The sequence below is a fragment of the Rhinatrema bivittatum genome, chromosome 2 (genome assembly GCF_901001135.1).
Source record: "Rhinatrema bivittatum chromosome 2, aRhiBiv1.1, whole genome shotgun sequence".
NCBI classification, from domain to species: Eukaryota; Metazoa; Chordata; class Amphibia; order Gymnophiona; family Rhinatrematidae; genus Rhinatrema; species Rhinatrema bivittatum.
In genome coordinates this window covers 157,667,756-157,684,669 of record NC_042616.1, presented here as the reverse complement: position 1 = coordinate 157,684,669, position 16,914 = coordinate 157,667,756, and the positions used below count along the sequence as shown (strand labels likewise).

General features: G+C 42.0%; 2 protein-coding genes across 6 annotated transcripts in view; one reads left to right on the top strand and one right to left on the bottom strand.

The window, feature by feature from the left end:
• ADAM22 (ADAM metallopeptidase domain 22) overlaps positions 1–8,431 on the top strand; it is a 730,321-nt gene extending 721,890 nt beyond the window's left edge. For all 4 annotated transcript variants that reach the window (XM_029588789.1, XM_029588790.1, XM_029588788.1 and 1 more), the window contains one exon: positions 6,028–8,431. In XM_029588789.1, the coding sequence (XP_029444649.1) occupies positions 6,028–6,048 (21 nt within the window). In that variant the 3' untranslated portion in view covers positions 6,049–8,431. The remainder of the gene's footprint in view (positions 1–6,027) is intronic.
• A 1,460-nt stretch (positions 8,432–9,891) lies between these two features.
• LOC115084217 (GTP-binding protein 10-like) overlaps positions 9,892–16,914 on the bottom strand; it is a 665,348-nt gene continuing 658,325 nt past the window's right edge. For both annotated transcript variants that reach the window (XM_029588786.1, XM_029588785.1), the window contains 2 exons: positions 13,991–14,114; positions 9,892–11,082 (listed from right to left, as the gene is read on the bottom strand). In XM_029588786.1, the coding sequence (XP_029444646.1) occupies positions 10,844–11,082; positions 13,991–14,114 (363 nt within the window). In that variant the 3' untranslated portion in view covers positions 9,892–10,843. The remainder of the gene's footprint in view (positions 11,083–13,990; positions 14,115–16,914) is intronic.

Sequence of the window (16,914 nt, the reverse complement as noted above, 5' to 3'; positions counted from 1 at the left end):
CACATTCAACCCTCTACACCACGAGTCAAACACCTTCCAAACCCTAACATAGGTAACCGAAGTAGAGGTTTTACGAGCGTGTAGGAGAGTAGTGATAACCGCCTCCGAATAACACTTCTTTCTCAATTGCCACCTGTCATAAGCCAAGCCGCTAGATAAAAGCGATCGGCCTGATCAAAAAATACTGGGCCCTGCCGAAGCAAGTGAGGCAGATGTCCGAGACGTAATGGACCGTCCAGCACCAGGTTGATCAGATCTGCGAACCATGGTCTCCTTGGCCACTCTGGGGCTATGAGAATGACGTGTCCCGCGTGGGATTCAATCCTGCGCAAGATTTTCCCCACTAGCGGCCATGGAGGAAGCCCATATAGAAGAACGTGTGTGGGGCAAGGAAGAACCAGAGCATCCACGCCTTCGGAACCGTGCTCCCTTCTGCGACTGATGAAGCGTGCTGTTTTTGCATTGAGGCGAGTCGCCATCAAGTCTAATCTGGGGGTCCCCACCTTCGGCTGATAAGCTGTAGCGCCTCGTTCGACAGTTTATTTATTTATTTATTTAAAAACTTTTCTATACCGTTGCTAAGTTAAATACCGTCGCAAAGGTTTACATGTAGGCACATATTTAATGTAGGTAAAAGTGTACTACAGTACATTCTAACAGGTGCCGTCAAAGGTTCAGTTACAATATATCATTAGACATAGTCATTTAGCGAAGTAGTTCATGACCAATTGTACCAAGGTACTTACACCAGTAGTTTTATTACACATAGTATTATAGTTATGTTTTATTGTGGTGTAGAGTTCATAGACTAATCTACTGTACAGTCCTAAGGACTGTATGTCGGTGCCTTTTTGTCTTTTCCTGAAATATTTCTCTCTATTCTCCCGTCTCTTTGTAAAATGCTTGTTTAAAAAGCCATGTTTTTATATTTTTCTTGAATGTCTTGAGATCACTTTGTAGCCTGATCTCTGGAGGCATTGTGTTCCAGATTATGGGGCCTGCTAGTGATAGGGCTCTTTCTCTCACTTGTGTCAGTCTTGCTGTTTTAACTGATGGAATGGTTAGGAGTGCTTTATTTGCTGATCGGAGGTTCCTGTGTGGAGTGTGTACCCGTAATGCTGTGTTCAACCAGTCTGATTTCTCATCTTAAATTAGTTTGTGAATGATACATAGGGTTTTTTATTTAATTCTGTGTTCAATTGGTAGCCAATGTAACTCTGCTAGGGTTTCAGTTATATGGTCCCTCCTTTTTCCAGTTAGTATTCTAGCTGCTGTGTTCTGAAGTATTTGCAGTGGTCTTAATGTTGTATTAGGTAGTCCTAACATAAGGGCATTGCAGTCATCTGTGCTGGATCTAGCCGGGATCTAGCTGTTGACGTTGTTGACCCCGGCTATGTGAGATGCCGCTATGCGAGACATGTGTCGCTCCGCTCAAACCATCAACCGGCTTGCCTCAGAGGCCACCAGATGACTCTTTGTGCCCCCTTGTTGGTTTATGTAAGCTACCATGGTTCGCTGTCGGAGAGAACCCAAACTGCCTGGTGCTGAACCAGCGGAAGGAAGTGGCAGGCGAACTGCCCTGGTTTCCAAGCGATTGATGGACCATTTGGACTGTGGCAGCGTCCAGAGGCCATGTGGGGACTGTGACTGACAAACTGCCCCCCAACCCGTCAGGCTGGCATCCGTCATCAGGATGATCCATTGAGGGGGCTCCAGGTCCACACCTTTGAGCAAATGATCCAGAATCAACCACCAGTCCAGGCTGGACCTGGCCGGCTCGAGTAGAGGTAATGGTATCTGGAACTCCTCCGATTTTGGATCCCAGCGAGAAAGCAGTGCCATTTGCAAAGGACGCATATGAGCAAAAGCCCACGGAATTAGCTCCAAAGTGGATGTCATATAACCAAGAACCTGCAAATAATCCCACACCACGGGTAAAGGAAGAGCTAACAGACAACGAACCTGAGACATTAGTCGCTCCATCCTCCCCTGTGGTAGAAAGACCTTGCCCAAGTTGGTGTTGAAACGTGCCCCCAGAAATTCCAAACTCTGGGAGGACACCAGCTGGCTCTTTGAGTATTTGACAACCCAACCGAGAGAATCCAGACGGTGCAATACCGACTGTACTGCTTCCTGGCAAAGTAGCCGTGATTTCGCTCGGATGAGCCAATCGTCTAGGTAGGGGTGTACCAAAATGCCTTCCCTGCGAAGGCTCACTGCTACCACCACCATGACCTTGGTGAAGACCCTCGGTACCGTCGCCAGTTCGAATGGCAGAACACAGAACTGGTAATGTTTCCCCAGTATCATGAACCTGAGAAACCGCTGATGAAAGTCTCAAATCCCTATGCGGAGATATGCTTCTGTTAAGACCAAAGAAGCCAAAAATTCGCCTTTGTGGATGGCCGCAATGACTGATCTCAATGTCTCCATCCGGAAGCATGGAATGCGCAAAGTCCTGTTTACCTGCTTCAAGTCCAATATTGGACGAAAAGTGCCCTCCTTCTTGGGCACGATGAAGTAGATGGAATAACGACCGGTTCTCTCCTCGGCCGGGGGAACCAGAACAGTGGCTCCCAGGACCTGTAACCGAGTCAGTGTTTGCAATATCACTTGTTGCTTTGTCAATGAACCACTGGGAGAAATGAGGAACAAGTTGCGGAGGGGCTGTGCAAAATCCAAAGGGTAGTCGTGATTTATAATATCGAGGACCCACTGGTCTGAGGTGATCCTGGCCCATTCCTCCCGAAAGTGGAAGAGACTTCCCCATGAAGGGACGCTGGCCCATCCCAATGAAGGGATGGGCCAGCGTCCCTTCATTGGGATGGCTTATTGGCGAAGGCATACGATGCGCCCGATCTCTGAGGCAGCCGGCCACGAAAGGAATGGGTCCACGCTTGAGATCTTGCGGGTGTCTGCCGTGCAGTAGAGGAAGAGCCCCTCCCTGAGCGGAAACAGCGTTGTCCACGGAAGCGGCCGCGGAACGATCCGGAGGAACGAAAAGACCTGGGCTTGTCCTCCGGCAACTTATAGACCTTGTTCTCCTCCAAGGAGCGAACCAGCTGTTCCAATTCGTCGCCAAATAAGAGCTTACCCCAAAAAGGAAAAACGCCCAATTGCGACTTAGAGGAAGTGTCCGTCGCCCAATTACGCAGCCAGAGAAGCAACAAAAGTGTGGCACCTGTATAGAAATAGAAACCTGTCTGAAATGACAGCCCCAAGGAATGCAGCATCTCTGGGGTAGAGTGACCGGCCCACCGATGAATCCTCCCCCTCTACTCACTGGGCAGGGGACCAAGAGTACTCCAGGTATAGGTTAAAGGGCAATGCCCTGCCTGGCCTGCCAGGGCTCCAATTCTTTTCCTGTTTTTTTGTGTTTGTTTGTTTGTTTTTTACAGAAAAATTGATCTAGCCAGAGGATTCCCCATAAATAAATCAAACCTGACACCAAAAGGATAGAGGAACCCTTCCCAATTTGGAGATGATCAGGACCACAGGTTATGCACTCTCAATCTGCTGGAGTCAGAGAAATACTGAGGGACCGCAGGTGGCACACCAGGGTATATGGGAGGTGCCTTTTCAGTTTCTCTCTGACTCCATCTGCTGGAAGGGAGGCATAACCCAGCAGTCTGGACTGATCCTGGTACGTACAGGGAATGGAAAATATGTAGTCTTGCTTTAGTTACATATGCATAACAAAAGGTAACTCCCAGAGTGATTGTTTTATTTTGAATGTATCTATCTGAAAACCTCTAAGATATCAAAACACTGTTCAAGCAGCAGACTGTAACTATGACATCAGTCACATCCGATTGGCCAAATATGGCTTTGCTTCATTGGTGAATTCCAATTTCAGAGCAATGCTTACAGTTTAGCAAATAAATTCCTAGAAGTTTATTGAGAGGGTAATTTTCAAACTGCCCTCAGAGTGGTAAGTTCTGCCTGCACACTTTACATTATACACACAGGGGTACATATTGAAAAGCCATTTAGATGGGTAACAGGAAAGTTATCCGTCTAAATGGCTTAGCCACATTTTTAAAATGCCTACCTGGCTAAATTCTAGCTGTAAAATTAGTTATCCGGCCAGAATTCAGCTGGGTAAATCGGGGGCATTCCTGGGGGGGGGGGGGGGGGGAGGGAGGTAGGTGTTTTGGTGAGGAGCTGAGTTAGCCGATTAAGTTAACTTACCCAGCTAACTCTAGACATGCCATAGGCAGATCTAAAGCCATAGGCAGATCTGAAGTTAGCAGATTAATTTTTACCCCATAGACTTACTAAAGATTTTCAAAATGAACTTACCAGCAAATATTTGCCTTGGAAATCCTTAGGTGTAACTGGCAGAGTATGCACATGAATTATCTTGTACAAAAGTTATATCTGCTTCAAGCAGGCCATAACTTGAGCGCATAATTTTTAAAATATAAAACTATGTATGTATGCGCAGATTCACTCCTACCCTTTCTGTACCCCTCTGTGCAGTCTGCATGAAAGTGCACACAAAACTGCGTTACATGCATACTCTTGGCAGTGGCAATTTTTATTTAATAAACCCATTTCCCAATAATCTAATCTGTGTACATTAAATAAATCATAAATACAATAAAATAGGATATAAAATCATACTAAGTATATAAAAATGATAAAATTAAACAAAATAAAATAAAAGCCTTAAATATTAATCCAGACTCAAAAGAAAATGAACAAATTAATCTTCAGAAACCTTATCAAATAACCAGGCCTTTACTACTTTCTTAAATTTAGATCATTTTTTGCCATGCAGAAATATAATGGAAGGGAATTCCAATGAATGGGAGCCTGATATTGAAAATCCATCTAGTGTGCTTTAGTGAAAGTTTTTGGGGAGAGGGAATCAAGCACCCTTCTGACTCTCCCTTTCACGATTCATTATTAGCAACAAGTTGTTTTTTAAAATGGATATTGGTGTGCGATAGCATTGCTTGGTTTGGGTACTGATGCATGTGCTGTGTGTACAGGGATCAATGCAGAAGGCAAAAGCTTTGTACTGAGAGGGGGAGAAGAGGAGAATGCTAAGGAGGCATGCGTGTTGACCTGTGAAGGTTGGAGTGTAGCAACTGTTTCTGATCAAATATGGATAAGTAAGAATGTAGAGGCGGGAGAGAATTAAAAAAAACAGAGCATGAAGGAGGGAAAGGAGAAAAATGGGAATATAAGCACAGGAGAAAGAAACAGTGGATAATGAAGAGAGAAGGGTGGGAAGTGTAGGAAGTGGATAATGGAGCTATTCAGGTGGGGATGAATTTGCAGACACTGTGTTTGGAGGTTTGTGAAACAAAGTGTGTATACAGGAGCACTTGGTTTTGAAGGAAAAACAAATAATATGACTGGGAACTCAATGTGAAAAGAAGTTGAATGTGGAGAGAGTAGAATGGAAAAAACCCCAAATGTATGTCAGAAGGTAGGGGAACATGCCAATAAATACAGGACGGGAGGAAGACAAGGCAGGGCAACATTATATGAAGGAAGAGAGGAAACACAGGACCACAAATAGAATTAAGGGGCGAAATGAGGTAGAGGAAGAACAAAGGAACAAGTGGAGAAGTTAAGCAAAACATGGGTACGTGAGATGTTTGCAGTGGGGTAGGTATCTGAGCAGAACATCAGTTGACTTAAGGGGAGCTGTGCCGCTCAGACAACCTTTGAAAGGATTTTTCATTCTGAAACCACTGGTGTGACTGGTTGAAAGCAGTTTGGACATACACAGCATATCTGTGGTGGCTTCTCCCACTATGCTTCCACTAGGCCCACCACTCAAGTTTTACAGTCTGAAAAATGCAGGAGGTTGCCAGCTCCAGCTATCTCATGCTTTAAGAGAGGCAGATATTTTGCTAAATCAAGGTTGAGATTTTTGTTTTCTGTGGCTGACAATTATTATATCTTCATGTTTAATATGCAACCATGAATTCTGATCCATTACACCATTTATCATTTATCTATAGGTATAGAGTTGTTTCATGTTCCCTTTTTTAATTTTATTTTATGCAGCTATGGGAGACCTCCATTTAAATTCAAGGTTTACATATGGCCTCATCTCAGTTTCAGACAGCCTTCAACTTTTGTAGAAAATGAATCACCACCTGGTCAGTACTCTTCAAAGAAAAAAAAAACACCCCCAGTTCTCACACAACGTGCAGCCACGAGACACCACCGAGAGCATGTCCTACGGTCTATGAACTGGCAAATGGCTCACTCAGATCATGAAACAATAGAAGGTACAGACAGGATCTGTGAAAGGTCACAGAACTCTGCATGATCGATGTAGAAGGCACCCTATCAAGAATAATTTAACCAAGCCAGGAAAATCCAGTTTACCATGCATTTGATGCCAAGTTCCCTTCAAAAGGACTGTATTTGAGATGTTTTAACACGGAAGCACGCAAGCACTACTAGTCGGCATTATATGCATGAACCCCCCTGGATTTTCATTTTCCTTATGTAAAGAATTTTTTTAAGGAAGAAGCATATTAGAAATTAGCATGCAGGAGTACAAAATGCGCACTTTTTCTGCAGGATCTTCAATTTTAAAAAGCTGTTATTCTACATAAAGTTTACTAAAACTACATCTCTTTTTTTACCTTTAACATTTATAACCTCCAGTATACAAATATAGGCATATATGTATGAACAACTTAAAATGTGAAAAGAGCTTTTATAAATGAGTGCATTTTATCAGCTGCCTAAGAAACACTCTGTAAAAGTGACTGATTAACATGACACTTCCAGATCTCAATTTCAGACTGCTACAACTGGTAGATGGTTTAAACTTGGTTTTGTCAAAATATTAAAAACACATGCTGTATAGTATATTAGTTTATGGGTAATTGGAGCCCTGTCTAGGCTACGAATATGAGTAAACAATTTGGCTAATTCAGATCTGGCCAAGATGCACAGGTCAAATCTGCCAATCTGACTATCCAATACTTCCAGTACATACATCTCTATATGCAAGATCAACACTGGCCAGCAACGTGCAAATTGTATCCTTACTGAATATGACTCTAAGGAAGGGTTGCTTGAAATATGCAGGTACTAGATAAATGAGGATTTATGGTAGGTGATAGGTGATTATTATTATATAATATATGGCAGATATGAACTTTAGTGAACAGTGATAAATATCCTGGTTCAAATAACCTGATTGAAACATTATCTGGTCAGTGCTCTTCAGACAACAGTTCCCCAAATATATGAAAACTATCAGCATGGACAGACCGATATCCTCATTCAGACTCGCCAATTGTCTAGTTTGTGATTTTTTAAAATATGTAGATGCCCTCTATGTGGGGAATACAAGCCGGGGAAATAACAGAACCTGGTTCAGAGTATTATTGCACAGTATTGCAGAATTCAATGAAATCATCTTTGCAGCAAATATCATTTGGTTAAGTATCTTGTGGTGATTTCCAAGTTGAATAGATATTTTAATATTAAAACACACACACACCTTCTAGGTGTTGCTCACTGAAAGATTTTTTGAGATACCACAATATATTAACTGTAGATAGTGCTAAAGATTAGCTTTATTGTAATAGGTTTATTTTGAAATATACAATTTGAAGATATAGTATGAAAGATGGGGAGAAAGCATCTTTTATCCCATGACAGCGTTTTCTCCAATCCAATTTCTAGATTCCCTAAAGCCATCCAGTAAGAGTGGCGCCTTGTGTTTCCTGCGTGAGGTAGCTCCATGCATTCCTGTTCATATCTGCACACTTTGCTGGTTAGAACTACCTTTCATTACTGCCCAGTGAAAAAGAAATATGAAACTCAGTGTTTGACTCTGCTTGTTACATTATCATTTGGTTAACAACTTTATAAACTGGAGGAATGAAAATTCTCAGCTGAACAATTCATTTTCCCCAAATTATACAGTATCTACAGGTAGAGAACCATTCTCTCATTTCCACAGTCTTTTTTTTTTTTTTTTTTAAGCAGTGAAGAGATGTTTCAACGCTGTAAATACCAGCTCTGTTACACAGGGCTAGGGTGGAAATGCTTGAGCTCACCCAGCAACTTTTTCTGTTTAAGTGATTCAAATGTTTATGATGTGCCTTTTCTGACATGTTTGAGTCATGAACCAATTACACAGGCACATTATATATAGATGCGGATGTCCGTGGTCTTGCCATAGTAATGTTTCTTCCATCTAATCCAGTTTCATTAGCATATGGCAGACAGAACTGAACATAATACATTGGAAGGATTTTGTAATGCTTGTAAGAACGGGTTTCATTGGTTTTAAATCATTCTGATTACACTGTAGCTTTTTATGATATACTAGTAGTTGTGTGCATAATAAGTAGTGACCATTATAAGCCCTTGGAAATAGTCTGTGATTGGCACATACACTGTAAACACTAAATCTAATCTAAATAAACTTTGACACTCACTTTTATTGTCCGTTTTACTCCTGGGGTATTCTGCACAACTGTGGAGTGCAGACCATGCACAGAATTTTGCATTTGTCTGGCAGCATTCAGAGCGGGGGACCAGGAGCCGGCGGCACAGGCCGGAAGGTGGCGGCAGCAGCAGCAGCATCACAAGCACCCTGAAGCAGCAGTCAATGTCAGCCCACGCAGGCTGGAAGACAAGAGGCTGAAGCTACGGGTGCTGGTCTGCGCAAGCCCTGTAGAGAAGAAGCTGCAGCTGTAGGGGGGGGGGGGGGGTCTTTCCACATGGCCAATACAGAGAAGGGAGCAGTGGGGAGCGTAGCCTATGAGACAGTGAGGAGCCTGCAGGCAGAGGAGCAAGAAAGAGTGCCAGAGAGGGAGAAGCAGGGAAAGAAAGCTGGGGAGCCTTGCTAGGACAGAAATAGCAGAGAAGCAGTGAGAAAGCAGAGTGGTGGTCCTATTGGGGAGGGTGGATTTGAGCCTAGTAGGATAAAGAGAAAGAGAAAGTTGGAGAAGGGGGGAGTCAGGGAGGCAGAAAGAAAGCTAGAGGTCTTGCTTGTGGGTAGGAGAGGTAGAGAACTGGGCGATAGGGAGCTGGAGCAAAGAGAGAAAGTGGAGGAAATGCTGGGGGTGGGGGAAAGAGAACAGGGGGAACGCAGAAGCAGTGAATGCTGGGGGAGGTCTTTCAGGGGCAGAGCATAGAGAAAGCAAGAAAGCTGGGGATGGGGATCAAGCTTGGGGGAAGGGAGAAAGCTGATGGTCTTGCTGGAGGTGGGGAGAGCAAGATAACTATGGGGAAGTGAATTCAGCCTGGGGGTGAAGAGCTGAAGTGGCATCAAGCCTGGAGCAGGGGTAGAATGAGAAACCTAAAAATCTTGGGGGGAGTAGGGAGACAGAGAAAGAGAGGAAGTCTGAGTTGGCTGGGGGACAGAGGAAAAATCAAAACCTGGGGATGGGTTCCAGAAAAGAGGGAAAGAGTTGGGGAGGGAAATGCTGCGGGTTGAGCCTCCGGGAAAGAAAGCACAATCTAGGGGAGAGAGGTCAAACCTTGTAATGGGGAAATTCTGCTTACAGAATTAAAAATTATACATTTTCGATAAATAATTTTTTGTATTGTGTAATAAATTAATTACTCAAAGACAGATCATTTGCTTAAATGACAGTTAAGTACTGTGTGCAGAATTTCCCTGCTTGACTCATTCTACCTGAAGCAGGAGCGCCTCAGAGTCACGGATCTATTATTTGTTCTTTCTGTTTTTACAGCACAGACTGTGCTGTTTGAGGGGTTGCCTAGGCCATGATGAAAAAGATAAAGTATTTTTTTGTAGGTATTTATTTATTTTTATATACAGACATTTGATCTGAGATATCACATGGGTTTACATTCAGGTACTGTAGGTATTTCCCTATCCCCAGAGGGCTCACAATCTAAGCTTGTACCTGAGGCAATGGAGGGTAAAGTGACTTGCCCAAGGTCACAAAGAGCGACAGCAGGACTCGAACCCTGGTCTCCTGGTTCGTAGCCCACTGCTCTAACCACTAGGCTAGGACACGAGGCAAAAAACACAAAACAAAAACATTTTAAGGGTGGAGGGAACAAGTCTGTCCTGATAGCGTGGACCAAGACAGAGCAGGGGCTGACAAGGAAGCCTGCACGCGGGGTGGGAGGGGAAGGGGAACTCCCACACATGCTCAGTCATAAAAGCTCTTCTGAGCTAGAGAGATGGGTCCATGCGTCACTGATCCCCGGGTGACATCCCGCACACATCATGGCTAATCCAGCTCCGCCTGTCAACGGAGAATCTCATGAGATACTGATGAAAGCATTGCAAACTTAGAAAATATATCTGGTTTTATTACGACAGCAGAATTAGCCAACAGGCCAAAGCGGGTTACTACAATTTTCTTAAGACTCGCTCACACGGTGTATTATCCACCCAACAAGGTAATGCACAGGACCCTCTCGCCAGCTCTCTTTTTCCAGATAGGGACCTTCCTTTTCAGTTTTTATTTTAGTTTTCCCAAGGAGTTTATCAGTGTTTGTTAACGGAGAAAATTCAGTGGAAAAACAACTCTCTTCCATGGATTTTCCCCTCTTTTTGTTTGTTATAACGAACAGTGAGATTCCCTCGGGGGGTGGGAGGGGGAAAACTGAAAGCAACGGTCGCCAGATATGAAGCAACCCTGACCCAACTGCTTTCAGACACCACTCCACTTACTGAATATCTTCTCCTGGCCCCTCGATATTTCCCTCACGGCAATAAGGACGTTTATTCGGCTCCTAAGGAAAGCTGTACAGGAAAGGTCCAGTGGCAGAAGTCCATTTTAAGACCAAGCTTACTGCTAAACGGCAGATGCAGTCTGTGACGCAGAAGCCCAGATCCTGAAACCTGACCACAAAGTTTCATTTTCTATCTGCTCTGAAACCGGCTCTCTCGTCTTTTCTGTGGTGTTTCTGCAGTTCGCAAGCTTTGCAGTTTCTCTTTGTGGAATTCTTCATTCTCCAAGTCTGCTTGCTCCTGCAGTGATTTTCTAATGCAATGTTTGAGCTCCTCTATTCCTTCTCCGGTGACTGCCGAGACCGGGAGGATGTATTTAAAACGTATCGTGCTCTCTGGAATCATCTCTTCCGGCAGTAAGTGGAAAAAATCTAATGGGAAGAGTAAGAAACGTTAAACTTTGCATCTTTCTTTATTCAGCGTGGTACTACATATTACAACTTATACAGTGCCTTGCAAAAAAGGTCTTCACATCTCTGTACATTTCTCCCGTTCTGCTGCCTAAAAAATGCAAAGCAAAATGCATTAAAGCAGGAGTTTGTTTTGCTAAAAACTACGTAACAGGTTCACTGGGAAAAAACAACTATAGAAATATTCCAAAAGTAATTAAGGGGGGGGATCTTTATTGCACAAGTCTTCACACCCCTTGACTCAACACTTGGTGGAGACCCCTTTTGCAACAGCAGCCAAGAGTCACTTAGAATTAGTGTTTACCAAGTTTGCACAATGGGCGGTGCAGTTTTTGCCCAATCTTCCTGGCAGGATACCCGGAACTGCAGCTTCCAATTCTTGCCACATACTTTCTGCTCAATTCAGGTTTGTGCTTTGACTGGGCTACTTGAGGACAGTCCCTTTCTTCTCGCCATTGTTGCTTGTGCTTAGTGCTCAGGATCATTATCCTGCCTGGCAGACTGAAACAGGTTTGCCTCCAAAGTTTGCCTTTATATTGCACCATCCATCTTTCCCTCAGTCTTCACAAACTTTCCTGTCCCCACTGCTGCAAAACATCCTCACAACATAGTGTTGCCACCACCGTGCTTTACTGTAGAGATGATGATGTGCTGTGTTCATTTTATTCCAGACACACCGCTTAGCACCAAGACCAGAAAGTTCCACTTTGGTCTCATCAGATCACAAAACCTTCGCCCATATCCATAAGTGTTTCTTTGCAAATGCCATGCCACATATCATATGGCTTTTCTTCAGCAGTGGCTTCCTTCTTGCTACCCTCTTCAGGCCACGTTTGTAGAATCATCTTGAAATTGTTGAACAATCAATATTTTCCCAGTCTCAGCCAGAAACCTTTGCAGGCCTTCTAAAGTAATCTTATGCCCCAGCATTTTCCTTAACCCACAGCTACAGACATGGACGACCTTATCGAGGCAGTGTGTTGACAATGTCCCAAGGGATATTCAAACACATTGACATTTTTTTATTATAGCCTTCCCCCAATATGTACCTTTTGAATAACGTTATACCGGAGCTCTTTGTTTGCCATGTTTTGATCTTTGCTTAATATTCAGTTCAAACAATAGAAACAGCTTGACTCTTCATCCAGGAGTATTCGAATCAGCTCAACTACTGTAATTTGATACAGGTGGCTTCTATTTAATTTATAATGGGCCCTAAGCAACTTTTTCGACCGAGTTTGCTATAACAAAGGTTCGGAAGATGTATGTAATCAATCATCAAGACTTTTTTTTATTAATTACTTTTGGAATATTTCTAGAATTGTTCTTTCATGATGAAAGTATAGCCTATGTTATGTCGTTCAGTGAAACAAACTCATTTTAATGCATTTTGATTTGTAATCTTTTCGAGAGCAGAAGTTGAAAAATGTACTAGGGTGTGAAGAACTTTGCAAGGCACAGTAAACGTCAAAATGATGAAAAATGTGTAAGATTTAGGGCTTGATTTACTAAACTTTTCTCCCATAGAGAAAGAATTGGGGGAAAAAAAAAGCCTTAGTGCATTAATTTGGCTTTTGCAGCAGAATCACTATTTATTAATTCAGTTACTTTCAACCATAGATTAGAACTTCCCTACCTGTATACCATGGCAAGAACCTTCCTGTGCCATGATAAGCTCTACCAACTATCCCTTCACTCCAACAAGGACTAGTACAAGGCACTACTGATGATGACAACAGCAACAGGCACCACTGCTGCCAACAAAGAAGGAAGGAAGGCCCCAGACTGTCACAGCTGCTGACGGGGAATAGAGGCCCCAGACTACTGGTATTTGAAGAATCCATCCTCTCTCTACGATAATCCCTAAAATAATTACAAGTTTCACAGCAAGCATGTTTTCACTGCAGGGCTAGGATGGGTTGAAAAGCTCAATGAGCCTGCTGGAAGGAAGGGGTCCTGCTGCAGCTAACTGCTAAACTTAGAGCAAAGGGAATGCTAGGGGAGAGGGGGAAATGGTGCTCAGCTAGGGAAGTGGGAGGGAAGTAATGCTAGGAGTTGGGGAGGAGAGAAGTGTAAGGGTGTTTTGAAACAGTTTTCCTATGAAGTTATTACTGAACTGTGAAAACTGCTCTGATCAGACTTGTAAAACTTTCCAAGGTTGTTGAAATGGCGGAATATGCTGAAATGCTAAAATGTATGCCTAGAGTCTAAAAGAATGTCAAGAGTTAGCCTTAAGTAAATTGGCTTCTGGGCTCAATTTACAAGAATTCAGATCATTAAAAGAATTCATTTGTTAACATATGAGGTAAAATTATAATGCCATCCAATAAGGAAAATGTTATGCAAACAAACAAAGTAGCTCATTAGTGTGTAAAATAGAGATGGTAAACTATTTAGTCTACTGTCTCAACAATGTTCTCAGAGACTGCTTCTGAATTGCCTTGATTGTAATGGCACTCTCCTGGGATATCCCATATGTTATCCAAAACAAAATCTTTCTTTAAACAACACAAGGGAAGGGATGTGATGATGCCACAGGGTAGGGGAGGAGGGAAGGGAAACTCCTGCCAGGGAGCGCGAGGAAAGGTGATAGTGTGCCGCAACAGAGTGAACCCAATGCTGGGTGTGCCGTAATATATAAAAGGTTGAGAACCACTGCTAAAAATTACTGAATATTGATTTTAATGTTTCTACAATGGGGTACATCCCTTTGGTGGTTAGCGTTTTAGAATCATTTTAAGTTGCAAGATCATTTGAAAATGTATTTTAATTTCGCTACAGTATACACATTTCTCATACACTGGCAAAACAAACTGTCATATATTACCCCTTGCATATTTGTAGCATCTGTGACATGAATATCATTTACCTTTCGGATTCTCCAGTTGCTTCACAAGCTCTCTCCATTTTTCTTCTGAATTTGGGAGATCCATTTTGTTAACTGCAAGCAGTGCAGGTTTTGTCAGCAGCTCCTCTTTGTATAGTTCTAGTTCCTGAAACAAAACACTGGAATTTGATTCTATAGAGGAAAGAGGGGAAGATTCCCAATCCCTTCTCCTCTCTCAAAAAAGAAAAAAAAAAAAGATAGTAATGTATTGCTTTTTTTTCCTGATATTATACCATATTCTTTGTCACGATAGCAGCTTTTATTGGACGAACAAACATTTTAAAATGTTGTCTTCATATTTACATAAAAAGGGCAGGGAGGGAGTTCTAACCCACAAAAAAATGTTCTGCCCCGATGATGCTTGGACCGTTAGATGATTGAAGGTTTAAAGGAGCACTTAGAGAAGATAAGGCCATCACGGAAAGATTAAATGAATACTTTGCTTCGGTGTTTACTGAAGAGGATGTTGGGGAGGTACCCATACCGGAGAAGGTTTTCATGGGTAATGATTCAGATGGACTGAACCAAATCACGGTGAACCTAGAAGATGTGATAGGCCTGATTGACAAACTGAAGAATGGTAAATTACCTGGACCGGATGGTATACACCCCAGAGTTCTGAAGGAACTAAAAAATGAAATTTCAGATCTATTAGTAAAAATTTGTAACCTATCATTAAAATCATCCATTGAACCTGAAGACTGGATGGTGGCTAATGTAACTCCAATATTTAAAAAGGGCTCCAGTGGTGATCCAGGAAACTACAGACCAGTTAGCCTGACTTCAGTGCCAGGAAAAATAGTGGAAAGTGTTCTAAATATCAAAATCACAGAACATATAGAAAGACATGGTTTAATGGAACAAAGTCAGCATGGCTTTACCCAGGGCAAGTCTTGCCTCACAAATCTGCTTCACTTTTTTGAAGAAATTAATAAACATGTGGATAAAGGTGAACCGGTAGATGTAGTATACTTGGATTTTCAGAAGGCATTTGACAAAGTTCCTCATGAGAGGCTTCTAGGAAAGGTAAAAAGTCATGGGATAGGTGGTGCTGTCCTTCTGTGGATTACAAACTGGCTAATAGACAGGAAACAGAGAGAGGATTCAATGGACAATTTTCTCAGTGGAAGGGAGTGGGCAGTGGAGTGCCTCAGGGATCTGTATTGGGACCCGTACTTTTCAATATATCTAATAATGATCTGGAAAGAAATACGATTAGTGAGGTAATCAAATTTGCAAATGATACAAAATTGTTCAGAGTAGTTAAATCACAAGCAGATTGTGATCAATTGCAGGAAGACCTTGTGAAACTGGAAAATTGGGCATCCAAATGGCAGATGAAATTTAATGTGGATAAGTGCAAGGTGATGCATATAGGGAAAAAACCCCATGCTATAGTTATAGTTAGGGTCCATATTAGGAGCTACCACCCAAGAAAGAGATCTAGGCGTCATAGTGGATAACACATTGAAATCATCGGTTCAGTGTGCTGCGGCAGTCAAAAAAGCAAACAGAATGTTGGGAATTATTAGAAAGGGAATGGTGAATAAAACGGAAAATGTCATAATGCCTCCATATCGCTCCATGGTGAGAACACACCTTGAATACAGTGTACAATTCTGGTCACCACATTTCAAAAAAGATATAGTTGCGATGAAGAAGGTACAGAGAAGGGCGACCAAAATGATAAAGGGAATGGAACAGGGTCCCCTATGAGGAAAGACTAAAGACGTTAGGACTCTTCAGCTTGGCTGAAGGGGGATATGATAGAGGTGTTTAAAATTATGAGAGGTCTAGAACGGGTAAATGTGAATCGGTTATTTACTCTTTCGGATAATAGAAAGACTAGGGGGCACTCCATGAAGTTAGCATGTGGCACATTTAAAACCAATCAGAGAAAGTTCTTTTTAACTCAATGCACAATTAAACTCTGGAATTTGTTGCCAGGGTATGTGGTTAGTGCAGTTAGTGTTTAAAAAAGGATTGCATAAGTTCTTGGAGGAGAAGTCCATTACCTGCTATTAATTAAGTTGGCTTAGAAAATAGCCACTGCTATTACAAGCAACAGTAAAATGGAATAGATTTAAGTTTTTGGGTACTTGCCAGGTTCTTATGGCCTGGATTGGTCATGTTGGAAATAGGATGCTGGGCTTGATGGATCCTTGGTCTGACCGAGTATGGCATGTTCTTATGATAAAATGAGGAAAAAAATTACTTTGTTATACACAGGAATTAAAAAAATCAATGGAAAAGTCATTTTTTCACTGATTTTTTTTTTAATATTTAAAGCCTCAGAAAAATAAAATAAAAAATGAAAACTAAGGTTGCTATTTATAGGTAATGATATCAAAGCTCATTGAATTTTCTTTTAATATTATCCCTGAGTGCGCTAGCAGACTAAGGTTGCTGAATGCAGATTCCCAGAAAAGCCAGCTGTCTTCAATGATTCACAGTCATCCAGTGGCAAAGTACCTGTTTTGTATACACACATGAAATAACTGTATATTTTATATCCCAGTTTTTGTCTACTTACTTTTAGTGTGCTCCTGGGCATTGTACAGCTGCATACTTGTCCCTGCTTCAAAGAACTTTCAGTCTAAGTGAATACCTGAGGCAGCAGGAAATACAGTGGCTTGCCCTATTTTTCCTGCTTTTCAGCCTGCTGCTTTAACTACGAGGCCACTCTTTCTCCATTAATGCTCTCATACATTTCACCAAAAAGAAAAAGATCCCATTAAGCTTATCATGAATGATAAGGCTATTCAATATTAATGGTAAACTATAAAACTTGTTTCTGTAATTCTGATTTTGCAACCTTTCCATTCACTCTCTTTCATTTTACTCAATTATTAATATAAATGCAATGACCTTATAATTTAAAATTAAAATAAAAAGAGAATATTCTG